The 12,097-nt window shown below is 48.6% G+C and overlaps 1 protein-coding gene across 1 annotated transcript in view; it reads right to left on the minus strand.

Moving 5' to 3' along the window:
- vav3b (vav 3 guanine nucleotide exchange factor b) overlaps window positions 1-12,097 on the minus strand; it is a 140,628-nt gene that overhangs the window by 76,048 nt on the left and 52,483 nt on the right. The window contains exons 10-14 of the mRNA XM_039003302.1: window positions 11,813-11,908; window positions 10,787-10,855; window positions 10,618-10,704; window positions 9,113-9,198; window positions 4,060-4,192 (exon numbers count right to left, since the gene is read on the minus strand). Of these exons, the coding sequence (XP_038859230.1) occupies window positions 4,060-4,192; window positions 9,113-9,198; window positions 10,618-10,704; window positions 10,787-10,855; window positions 11,813-11,908 (471 nt within the window). The remainder of the gene's footprint in view (window positions 1-4,059; window positions 4,193-9,112; window positions 9,199-10,617; window positions 10,705-10,786; window positions 10,856-11,812; window positions 11,909-12,097) is intronic.

Genomic DNA, 12,097 nt, shown 5'->3' on the forward strand with positions numbered 1-12,097 from the left:
CATTTCTATAGGAGTGGTTAAAATTTCACTGGGGTAGGGGGCAGCATTCGGAATTTTGGATGAAAAGCGTGCCCAAATTAAACTGCCTGCTACTCAGGCCCAGAAGCTAGGATATGCATATAATTAGTAGATTTCGATAGGAAACACTCTAAAGTTTCCGAAACTGTTAAAATAATGTATGTGAGTATAACAGAACTGATATGGCAGGCGAAAACCTGAGGAAAATCCATCCAGGAAGTACTCTTTTTTTGAAAGGCTGTTTTTCCATTGTAAGCTTATCCACCATACAAAGACTTAGGACCCAGTTCACGATCTCTATGGCTTCTTCTACATGTGGCCAGTCTTTAGGCATTGTTTCAGGCTTTTACTCTGAAAAATGAGGGAGATACAGCACTTTCAATGAGTGGACAGTGAACATTTCCAGAGATGAGTCCACCGTGTGATCGGGATCGCGCCTTTCTTGTTTCTCCTTTTCTATTGACAAAGCTTTTGTCCGGTTGAAATATTATTGATTATTTATGACAAAAACAACCTGAGGATTGATTTTAAACATCGTTTGACATGTTTCTACGAACTTTTACTGTACTTTTTTAAACTTTTCGTCTAGATGTTGAGAGCGTGCTTTGTGCCTTTGGATTACTGAACTAAACGCACCAACAAAACGGAGGTTTTTGGACATAAAGAGGGACATTATCGAACAAAACAAACATTTATTGTGTAACATGGAGTCCTGGGAGTGCCATCTGATGAAGATCATCAAAGGTTAGTGATTAATTTTAATGCTATTTCTGACTTTTGTGACACCTCCTTGGTTGGAAAATGGCTGTATGGTTTTTTGTGGCTAGGCGCTGACCTAACATAATCGCATGGTGTGCTTTTGCCGTAAAGCCTTTTTGAAATCTGACACTGTGGTTGGATTAACAAGAAGTTGATCTATAAAATGGTGTATAATACTTGTATGTTAGAGGAATTTTAATTATGGCATTTCTGTTGATTTGAATTTGGCGCCCTGCAATTTCACTGGCTGTTGTCGAGGTGGGCGTCCCACTTATACCAGAGAGGTTAAAACAATCTAACAATGGAGCTTTTAGTATATCAAAAAAGACTTGATATACCTCTACCGGTATGCCATCAAGCCCTGGGGGTTTTCCAGACTGAAAGGATTTAATAGGTTCAAAAAGTTATTCCTCTGTAATTTGGCCTTCACACTGATCTTTCTGTACATTTGTTAATTTTCAATTTTTTATATTATTTGGAAATAATTCCTTACCGTAATCTTCATTCAGTGGGAGAGGATGAGACTGAAAAGAGAACATCTGCCTAAAATATTTAGCTTCCTCTTTTAAAATATAATTAGGAGAATCATAGATGACTAGATCATAGATGTCTTCAATAACGATTTTCTGCAAATTATTTTTGTTAGCGTTCCTGTATATGTTGGCCTTTATGGGCGGCGCACAATTGGCCCAGCGTTTCTCTCCCTCTAAAAACAGAAATAAATGTCTTGGCCTTACAAATATATTATTTTGGCCTTTATTCAGATTACAATCACTCCCTTTCGTATTTTTGAAAATGATATAACCTCCAAAATATCGTTATATATTATCAAGTTGATGACACAGTCATACAGCCGGCACCTACATAAAGCTGAGTGACATTCATGGCTTTGGATCAAAATAAGTACAACATTCTTTCTGATAGTCTTAAACAAATAATTGTTTTGGTTATCCTAACCTGGACACAATGTACAGTATTATAATAGCCCATTATGTCTATTAGCAGGACAATATACCAACACCTCTCTGTATTTTGATACTTTGTGGATGGGGGCTCCGGTGTGGATGGGGGCTCCGGTGTGGATGGGGGCTCCGGTGTGGATGGGGGCTCCTGCAGTTCTAAATGCATTGCTACAGTTGCAGGTTCGATACCTGTGCCGGCTGCCACCGGGTGACCCATGAGGTGGCTTTTGGTTACAATTTAGAATCCTCCAATCCTCTATATGTAATTATTGGCGGAGAGTCACGTCATATTTTTCAATATACTGCAGCCCTACCGTAGGCGATTTGAGTCTCACGAGTGTTGAGTAATGTGCTGTTAAAAGTGGTTTAGGTCTTATTTATTTAAAGAGCATATTGAAGTTAGAAGCAATAGGATTTGAAGCAAAAGCCTACAACTATTTAGCACCTTTTCGCGCTGCTCTGAGACAAGCATGGGGACTGGTCTTGATAAATCAATGAGATTTTAATTTTCACTGAATCTCTGTTTGGGTATTGGTTAGACTAATATTAGAAAATTAGGGTGTATAAATGTTATGCTCTAATGTAACCTTTATTTAACTAGGCAAGTCAGTTAAGAACAAATTCTTATTTACAAGAACAGCCTACTCCTTCCTCCCCGTTGGGGAATTGAACCCCGGTCTCCCGCATGCCCGCACAACACGGGGATTCTTTAGCTAAACAGCCCAGTACTGTACTCCCAACTGTCACGTTGTACAGCGCAATATTTTCCATTCCATCCTAACGGAAACCCAGAGGGTTTTTTGTTTTTCTTGGAATAAAAACACCATAATATTAATCCAATTCATTAAGCAACACTTCTTAAAATCAGTCCCATATACTATGTTCTTACATTCTCATTCTCTTACATTCTCTAAATTATCTAATATAGCCACTATTGAAGGCTATAAAATGCTTCTCAAAGATGCCCTCTGGTGGTAAAACTAGCACTAACTAGCATTAATGGTACCAGTGGTTGGCACTTAAATAACGTGCCATAGAATTCTGCGGCACCATGCATGCTGCGCCGCAGTACACTGCAACTATTAAAGGATGAACCACTGTATGTCTACGTCCTGGGAAATGATCTTGTTACTTATAACCTCATGCTAATCGCATTAGCCTACGTTAGCTCAACCGTCCCGAGGTCGGGACACTGATCCTGTAGAGGTTTACATCACCCTGTATTAACATGATTTGATTTGACATCGCCGTATATTAACATCCTATATTAACATCCTATATTATCATCATTAACATTTTCGCCAACTGCTCTCTCTATCCTGGACGGGGTTGTTGGTCAGGGTTGTTGGTGAAGGTAAGTGTTAGGGTTAGGCCAGGCAGGTAGACAGATAGAAAGCCAACAGGGTAGGCAACCCTAGAGACCTCTGAGATTGGTAGCATTTGTTTTTTATCCAGAGAATTGTTATATTAATTTTAGTCTCTTATCTTTTGTTCTGTAAAGAATTGCTCATCAAACTAGCTAGACCAGCAGTGGCAGTAGTGGCACACTGGCTGCTTTTTGTTGCTGTATGTCATCTCTCGTGGTCAGAGACAGGAAAGGGTTCAATTTAACCTTTTTTTAGTAGGCCTTCAATGTAGATGTTAGCAGCAGAACAAACTCCAATCACAGGTAAAGAGTAGTTTAATTGTTACAACAGCATAGCTAACAGTTTAGCTAGCTGTTTCTCCTGATGTATTGTTGTCTATACCTTGTTGCCCTTTGTGCTGCTATCTGTGCCCAATAATGTTTGTACCATGTGTTGTGCTGCTGCCATGTTGTGCTGCTGCCATGTTGTGCTGCTGCCATGTTGTGCTGCTACCATGTTGCTGTTATGTTGTTTTTGCTACGTTGTTTTGCTACCATGCTGTGTTGTCTTGTGTTGCTGCCTTGCTATGTTGTTGTTTTTAGGTCTCTCTTTATGTAGTGTTGTGGTGTCGTGATGTGTGTTTTGTCCTATATTTTTATTTTATTTTTTAATCCCAGCCCCCTTTTGTCTTTTGGTAGGCCGTCATTGTAAATAAGAATTTGTTCTTGCCTAGTTAAATAAAGGTTAAATACAAAATAAAAAGTAGTTAGCTGATTTACATTTTCTACAGTCGCTATGATCAGCTGATAGCCCTCCCCTATTTTCCTTGAACAGTAGAGAATTATGAATGCAAGGAATTTGGGCTAAACTTTGTTGTTGTTGTGGAGGAGGGTTGAGGGGGGGAGGGCTTTTTTCACTTTGAGCACATGCCCCTCCAAAGGTCTGCGCATGTCTCCTGGCTGTGGCGGACTGACCTTCTTGCTCTCTCTATCCTGGGTGGGGTTGTTGGTGATCTTAAAGTAGTTGAGATCGATGACATCCTTCATCTCATAGTTGTCTCCTCGTCTCTTACAGACGATCACAGCCCCGTCAAACAGGAAGATATGTCTGCGCCCAAAACAAGTTCATACAAGTTCATTTACAGTGTGTATTCTGTCATTTTACACATAAAGAAGTTCCTACGTTGTTTTACATGCTGTCCATATAATGAAGCCTGAGAAAGCCACACATGCTAGTCAGTAGTCAGTAGTAGTCAGTAGCCTGTAGTCAGTAGTCCCTGGGTCTGGGAAACCAGCCTGTAGTCCCTGGGTCTGGGAAACCAGCCTATAGTCAGTGGGTCTGGGAAACCAGCCTGTAGTCAGTAGTCACTGGGTCTGGGAAACCAGCCTGTAGTTAGTAGTGCCTGGGTCTGGGAAACCAGCCTATAGTCAGTAGTCCCTGGGTCTGGGAAACCAGCCTGTAGTCAGTAGTCCCTGGGTCTGGGAAACCAGCCTGTAGTCAGTAGTCCCTGGGTCTGGGAAACCAGCCTGTAGTCAGTAGTCACTGGGTCTGGAAAACCAGCCTGAAGTCAGTAGTCACTGGGTCTGGGAAACCAGCCTGTAGTCAGTAGTCACTGGGTCTGGGAAACCAGCCTGTAGTCAGTAGTCACTGGGTCTGGGAAACCAGCCTGTAGTCAGTAGTCACTGGGTCTGGGAAACCAGCCTGTAGTCAGTAGTCACTGGGTCTGGGAAACCAGCCTGTAGTCAGTAGTCACTGGGTCTGGGAAACCAGCCTGTAGTCAGTAGTCACTGGGTCTGGGAAACCAGCCTGTAGTCAGTAGTCACTGGGTCTGGGAAACCAGCCTGAAGTCAGTAGTCACTGGGTCTGGGAAACCAGCCTGTAGTCAGTAGTCACTGGGTCTGGGAAACCAGCCTGTAGTTAGTAGTCACTGGGTCTGGGAAACCAGCCTGTAGTTAGTAGTCACTGGGTCTGGAAAACCAGCCTGTAGTTAGTAGTCACTGGGTCTGGGAAACCAGCCTGTAGTCAGTAGTCACTGGGTCTGGAAAACCAGCCTGAAGTCAGTGGGTCTGGGAAACCAGCGTGTAGTCAGTAGTCACTGGGTCTGCGAAACCAGCCTGTAGTCCCTGGGTCTGGGAAACCAGCCTGAAGTCAGTGGGTCTGGGAAACCAGCGTGTAGTCAGTAGTCACTGGGTCTGCGAAACCAGCCTGTAGTCCCTGGGTCTGGGAAACCAGCCTGTAGTCCCTGGGTCTGGGAAACCAGCCTGTAGTCAGTAGTCACTGGGTCTGGGAAACCAGCCTGTAGTCAGTAGACACTGGGTCTGGGAAATCAGTCTGTAGTTAGTAGTCACTGGGCCTGGGAAACCAGCCTGTAGTCAGTAGTCAGTGGGTCTGGGAAACCAGCCTGTAGTCAGTAGTCACTGGGTCTGGGAAACCAGCCTGAAGTCAGTGGGTCTGGGAAACCAGCGTGTAGTCAGTAGTCACTGGGTCTGCAAAACCAGCCTGTAGTCCCTGGGTCTGGGAAACCAGCCTGTAGTCCCTGGGTCTGGGAAACCAGCCTATAGTCAGTGGGTCTGGGAAACCAGCCTGTAGTCAGTAGTCACTGGGTCTGGGAAACCAGCCTGAAGTCAGTGGGTCTGGGAAACCAGCCTGTAGTCAGTAGTCACTGGGCCTGGGAAACCAGCCTGTAGTCAGTAGTCAGTGGGTCTGGGAAACCAGCCTGTAGTCAGTTGTCACTGGGTCTGGGAAACCAGCCTGAAGTCAGTGGGTCTGGGAAACCAGCCTGTAGTCAGTAGTCACTGGGTCTGGGAAACCAGCCTGAAGTCACTGGGCCTGGGAAACTAGCCTGTAGTCAGTAGTCAGTGGGTCTGGGAAACCAGCCTGTAGTCCCTGGGTCTGGGAAACCAGCCTGTAGTCCCTGGGTCTGGGAAACCAGCCTATAGTCAGTGGGTCTGGGAAACCAGCCTGTAGTCAGTAGTCACTGGGTCTGGGAAACCAGCCTGTAGTCAGTAGTCCCTGGGTCTGGGAAACCAGCCTGTAGTCAGTAGTCACTGGGTCTGGGAAATCCGTCTGTAGTTAGTAGTGCCTGGGTCTGGGAAACCAGCCTATAGTCAGTAGTCACTGGGTCTGGGAAACCAGCCTGTAGTTAGTAGTCCCTGGGTCTGGGAAACCAGCCTATTGTCAGTAGTCCCTGGGTCTGGGAAACCAGCCTGTAGTTAGTAGTCACTGGGTCTGGGAAACCAGCTTGTAGTCAGTAGTCACTGGGTCTGGGAAACCAGCCTGTAGTCAGTAGTCCCTGGGTCTGGGAAACCAGCCTGTAGTTAGTAGTCACTGGGTCTGGGAAACCAGCCTGTAGTCAGTAGTCACTGGGTCTGGGAAACCAGCCTGTAGGTAGTAGTCACTGGGTCTGGGAAACCAGCCTGTAGTTAGTAGTCACTGGGTCTGGGAAACCAGCCTGTAGTCAGTAGTCCCTGGGTCTGGGAAACCAGCCTGTAGTCAGTAGTCACTGGGTCTGGGAAACCAGCCTGTAGTCAGTAGTCACTGGGTCTGGGAAACCAGCTTGTAGTCAGCAGTCACTGGGTCTGGGAAACCAGCCTGTAGTTAGTAGTCACTGGGTCTGGGAAACCAGCCTGTAGTCAGTAGTCACTGGGTCTGGGAAACCAGCCTGTAGTCAGTAGTCACTGGGTCTGGGAAACCAGCCTGAAGTCAGTAGTCAGTGGGTCTGGGAAACCAGCCTGTAGTCAGTAGTCACTGGGTCTGGGAAACCAGCCTGAAGTCAGTGGGTCTGGGAAACCAGCGTGTAGTCAGTAGTCACTGGGTCTGCGAAACCAGCCTGTAGTCCCTGGGTCTGGGAAACCAGCCTGTAGTCCCTGGGTCTGGGAAACCAGCCTGTAGTCAGTAGTCACTGGGTCTGGGAAACCAGCCTGTAGTCAGTAGTCACTGGGTCTGGGAAATCAGTCTGTAGTTAGTAGTCACTGGGCCTGGGAAAGCAGCCTGTAGTCAGTAGTCAGTGGGTCTGGGAAACCAGCCTGTAGTCAGTAGTCACTGGGTCTGGGAAACCAGCCTGAAGTCAGTGGGTCTGGGAAACCAGCGTGTAGTCAGTAGTCACTGGGTCTCCAAAACCAGCCTGTAGTCCCTGGGTCTGGGAAACCAGCCTGTAGTCCCTGGGTCTGGGAAACCAGCCTATAGTCAGTGGGTCTGGGAAACCAGCCTGTAGTCAGTAGTCACTGGGTCTGGGAAACCAGCCTGAAGTCAGTGGGTCTGGGAAACCAGCCTGTAGTCAGTAGTCACTGGGCCTGGGAAACCAGCCTGTAGTCAGTAGTCAGTGGGTCTGGGAAACCAGCCTGTAGTCAGTTGTCACTGGGTCTGGGAAACCAGCCTGAAGTCAGTGGGTCTGGGAAACCAGCCTGTAGTCAGTAGTCACTGGGTCTGGGAAACCAGCCTGAAGTCAGTGGGTCTGGGAAACCAGCCTGTAGTTAGTAGTCACTGGGCCTGGGAAACTAGCCTGTAGTCAGTAGTCAGTGGGTCTGGGAAACCAGCCTGTAGTCCCTGGGTCTGGGAAACCAGCCTGTAGTCCCTGGGTCTGGGAAACCAGCCTATAGTCAGTGGGTCTGGGAAACCAGCCTGTAGTCAGTAGTCACTGGGTCTGGGAAACCAGCCTGTAGTCAGTAGTCCCTGGGTCTGGGAAACCAGCCTGTAGTCAGTAGTCACTGGGTCTGGGAAATCCGTCTGTAGTTAGTAGTGCCTGGGTCTGGGAAACCAGCCTATAGTCAGTAGTCACTGGGTCTGGGAAACCAGCCTGTAGTTAGTAGTCCCTGGGTCTGGGAAACCAGCCTATTGTCAGTAGTCCCTGGGTCTGGGAAACCAGCCTGTAGTTAGTAGTCACTGGGTCTGGGAAACCAGCCTGTAGTCAGTAGTCACTGGGTCTGGGAAACCAGCCTGTAGTCAGTAGTCACTGGGTCTGGGAAACCAGCCTGTAGTTAGTAGTCACTGGGTCTGGGAAACCAGCCTGTAGTTAGTAGTCACTGGGTCTGGGAAACCAGCCTGTAGTCAGTAGTCCCTGGGTCTGGGAAACCAGCCTGTAGTTAGTAGTCACTGGGTCTGGGAAACCAGCCTGTAGTCAGTAGTCACTGGGTCTGGGAAACCAGCCTGTAGGTAGTAGTCACTGGGTCTGGGAAACCAGCCTGTAGTTAGTAGTCACTGGGTCTGGGAAACCAGCCTGTAGTTAGTAGTCACTGGGTCTGGGAAACCAGCCTGTAGTCAGTAGTCCCTGGGTCTGGGAAACCAGCTTGTAGTCAGCAGTCACTGGGTCTGGGAAACCAGCCTGTAGTTAGTAGTCACTGGGTCTGGGAAACCAGCCTGTAGTCAGTAGTCCCTGGGTCTGGGAAACCAGCCTGTAGTCAGTAGTCCCTGGGTCTGGGAAACCAGCCTGTAGTCAGTAGTCACTGGGTCTGGGAAACCAGCCTGTAGTCAGTAGTCACTGGGTCTGGGAAACCAGCTTGTAGTCAGCAGTCACTGGGTCTGGGAAACCAGCCTGTAGTTAGTAGTCACTGGGTCTGGGAAACCAGCTTGTAGTCAGTAGTCACTGGGTCTGGAAAACCAGCCTGCAGTCAGTAGTCACTGGGTCTGGGAAACCAGCCTGAAGTCAGTGGGTCTGGGAAACCAGCCTGTAGTCACCGGGTCTGGGGAACTAGCCTGTAGTCACTGGGTCTGGGAAACCAACCTGTAGTCACTGGGTCTGGGGAACCAGCCTGTAGTCACTGGGTCTGGGGAACCAGCCTGTAGTCACTGGGTCTGAGAAACCAGCCTGTAGTCACAGGGTCTGGGAAACCAGCCTGTAGTCACCGGGTCTGGGAAACCAGCCTGTAGTCCCTGGGTCTGGGAAACCAGCCTGTAGTCAGTAGTCCCTGGTTCTGGGAAACCAGCCTGAATTCAGTAGTCCCTGGTTCTGGGAAACCAGCCTGAATTCAGTAGTCCCTGGGTCTGGGAAACCAGCCTGTAGTTAGTCTGCCTTTCCTGATCCCATCTCACCTGTCCTGTTTCTTCTTGTCAACATTAGACACCATGCGGACCTCTCCGTCCCCCTTGGGCCGTCCGTAGCTCTCCAGGGGCTGGTTCTTCAGGGAGGGGAGGGAATGGGATGGGAGTAAGGGAAGGTAATGGGAGGGGAGATAAGGGGAGATAATGGGAGGGGGTAAGGGGAGGTCATGAGAGGGGGATAAGGGAAGGTAATGGGATGGGGGTAAGGGGAGGTAATGGGATGGGGGTAAGGGGAGGTAATAGGATGGGGGTAAGGGGATGTAATGGGATGGGGTTAAGGGGAGGTCATGGGAGGGGGATAAGGGAAGGTATGGGGGTAAGGGGAGGTCATGGGAGGGGGTAAGGGGAGGTCATGGGAGGGGAGTAAGGGGAGGTCATGAGAGGGGGATAAGGGAAGGTATGGGGAGGGGAGGTCATGGGAGGGGGTAAGGGGAGGTCATGGGAGGGGAGTAAGGGGAGGTCATGAGAGGGGGATAAGGGAAGGTATGGGGAGGGGAGGTCATGGGAGGGAGTAATGGGAGTTCATGGGAGGGGGGTAAGGGGAGGTCATGAGAGGGGGATAAGGGAAGGTCATGGGATGGGGTTTTAAGGGGAGGTCATGGGAGGGGAGTATGGGGAGTTCATGAGAGGGGGATAAGGGAAGGTAATGGGAGGGGAGGTAAGGGGAGATAATGGGAGGGGGTAAGGGGTAGTCATGATAAGGGAAGGTAATGGGAGGGGAGGTAATGGGAGGGGGGTAAGGTGAGGTCATAATGGGGGCATAAGGAAAGGTAATGGGAGGGGGTAAGGGGAGGTCATGAGAGGGCGATAAGGGAAGGTAATGGGAGGGGAGATAATGGGAGATAACGGGAGGGGGTAAGGGAAGGTAATGGGAGTGGAGGTAATGGGAGATAATGGAGGGGGTAAGGGAAGGTAATAGGAGGGGGTAAGGGGAGGTAATGGGAGGGGAGGTAATGGGAGATAATGGGAGGGGGTAAGGGAAGGTAATAGGAGGGGGTAAGGGAAGGTAATGGGAGGTGGGGGTAATAGGAGGGGGGTAAGGGGAGGAAATGGAAGTGGGGTAATGGGAGGGGGTAAGGGGAGGTAATGGGAGGGGTGTATGGGAAGGTAATCGGAGGGGGTAAGGGGAGGTAATGGGAGGGGTGTGTGGGAAGGTAATGGGAGGGGGTAAGGGGAGGGGGGTAATGGGAGGTAATGGGAGGGGGGTAAGGGGAGGTAATGGGAGGGGGTAAGGGGAGGTAATGGGAGGGGGTAAGGGGAGGTAATGGGAGGGGGGTAAGGGGAGGTAATGGGAGGGGGTAAGGGGAGGTAATGGGAGGGGGGTAATGGGAGGGGGGTAAGGGAAGGTAATGGGATGGGGGTGGTTAATATGATATCAGTGAGATCATGTTCAGTGTGGGTCAGGAGGACTAGTACGGTATGTGTCTGGGAACGCATTGCACTTTGGACAACAATAGAAACAAATTGATGTGTCTAATCCTGATGATTTATGTTACCAGGTTCTCGATGGAACGTTGATACTGGTCGATCTCCTTCAGAGTCTCCTTGTCTCTCTTCACCTCGTTGACATACTGAGCCAAGTCCTGGGTCAACACACAGTCCAACGTTTAGTGTCTATTCTCTGATTGTAGTCTAGTAAGAGAAGAAGAGAGACGGTCTGATTACCTTCATGGCATCCAGAGCCATCTTCAGGTTGTTCTTGTCGGCTGCGTCGGAGGTGTGTTTGAGCAGCTCCTAACAGACAGAGACAACAGGGGAATCACCAGTAATAATCACACACAGGCTCAGCTTCACATTGTTTAGATTAACATTAGGTTTAGATTAACACACAATTATCCTGGATTTACACTACAGGACAGTCCTTTTCCTATGACGTTTGCCTACAGGGGACTACACAACAAAATCATATTGATTTTATAACAGCATGAAAGTGAAACCAAGCCGTGATGAACCTGAACTCCTCCCACTGTTCCAGCTTGGATATCACTGTGTCTGCTGGGATATCACTGTGTCTGCTTGGATATCACTGTGTCTGCTGGGATATCACTGTGTCTGCTGGGATATCACTGTGTCTGCTGGGATATCACTGTGTCTGCTTGGATATCACTGTGTCTGCTTGGATATCACTGTGTCTGCTTGGATATCACTGTGTCTGCTTGGATATCACTGCGTCTGCTGGGATATCACTGCGTCTGCTGGGATATCACTGTGTCTGCTTGCTAAATACATGCAGTTCAGCCCACTGGAGTCCTGCCAAGACTCAAATGTCCAGTTCCTTTGAAATCTGAGCTTTTGTTCTCCTTATTTCTAAAAGAGACTGCTGAAAGCAACCCCTCTCTAAACAACACATAATGGGGATCCAAATAAACAAATATTCTCTCCCTCTCCCTCTTCCTCTCTCCCTCTCCCTCTCCCTCTCCCCCTCTCCCTCTCCCCCTCTCCCTCTCCCTCTCCCCCTCTCCCTCTCCCTCCCCCTCCCCCTCTCCCTCTCCCTCTCCCTCTCCCTCCCCCTCCCCCTCCCCCTCCCCCTCCCCCTCTCCCTCTCCCTCTCCCTCTCCTCAGAGAGGGAAGTATGAAAGTGGAGAGAGAAAAGACGTGGAGTCTGTCGCCCCCCAGTGGAAATGTATATCACAGACCCCTAACAGTGGTTGTGAGAGTATCTAGTGTATAGTGTGTCTGTGGTAAACATACCTGTAGTAGGAGATGGTATTTGAGGACTCTCTGCATGGGAACCACCAGTAAATCTCTCAGAGTGAACTTCCCATTGTTGGCTCTTTTAGAACATTCCTGGGAACAATAACAACCCAACGAATTAGGATATGAAGTATTACATTAACAGGTACACGAGAGATCGCTAGGCAACATCACTGTTTGGTCACGCCGAGGCTAGTTCCTCAGATCATTCACCATAGAGGTCCTATTCAATAATTCGCCGCCATGTTGCCTTTACCCTTTAGACTGTATTAAAAAACAACA

This window comes from Salvelinus namaycush, chromosome 11 (assembly GCF_016432855.1).
Source record: "Salvelinus namaycush isolate Seneca chromosome 11, SaNama_1.0, whole genome shotgun sequence".
Taxonomy (NCBI): Eukaryota; Metazoa; Chordata; class Actinopteri; order Salmoniformes; family Salmonidae; genus Salvelinus; species Salvelinus namaycush.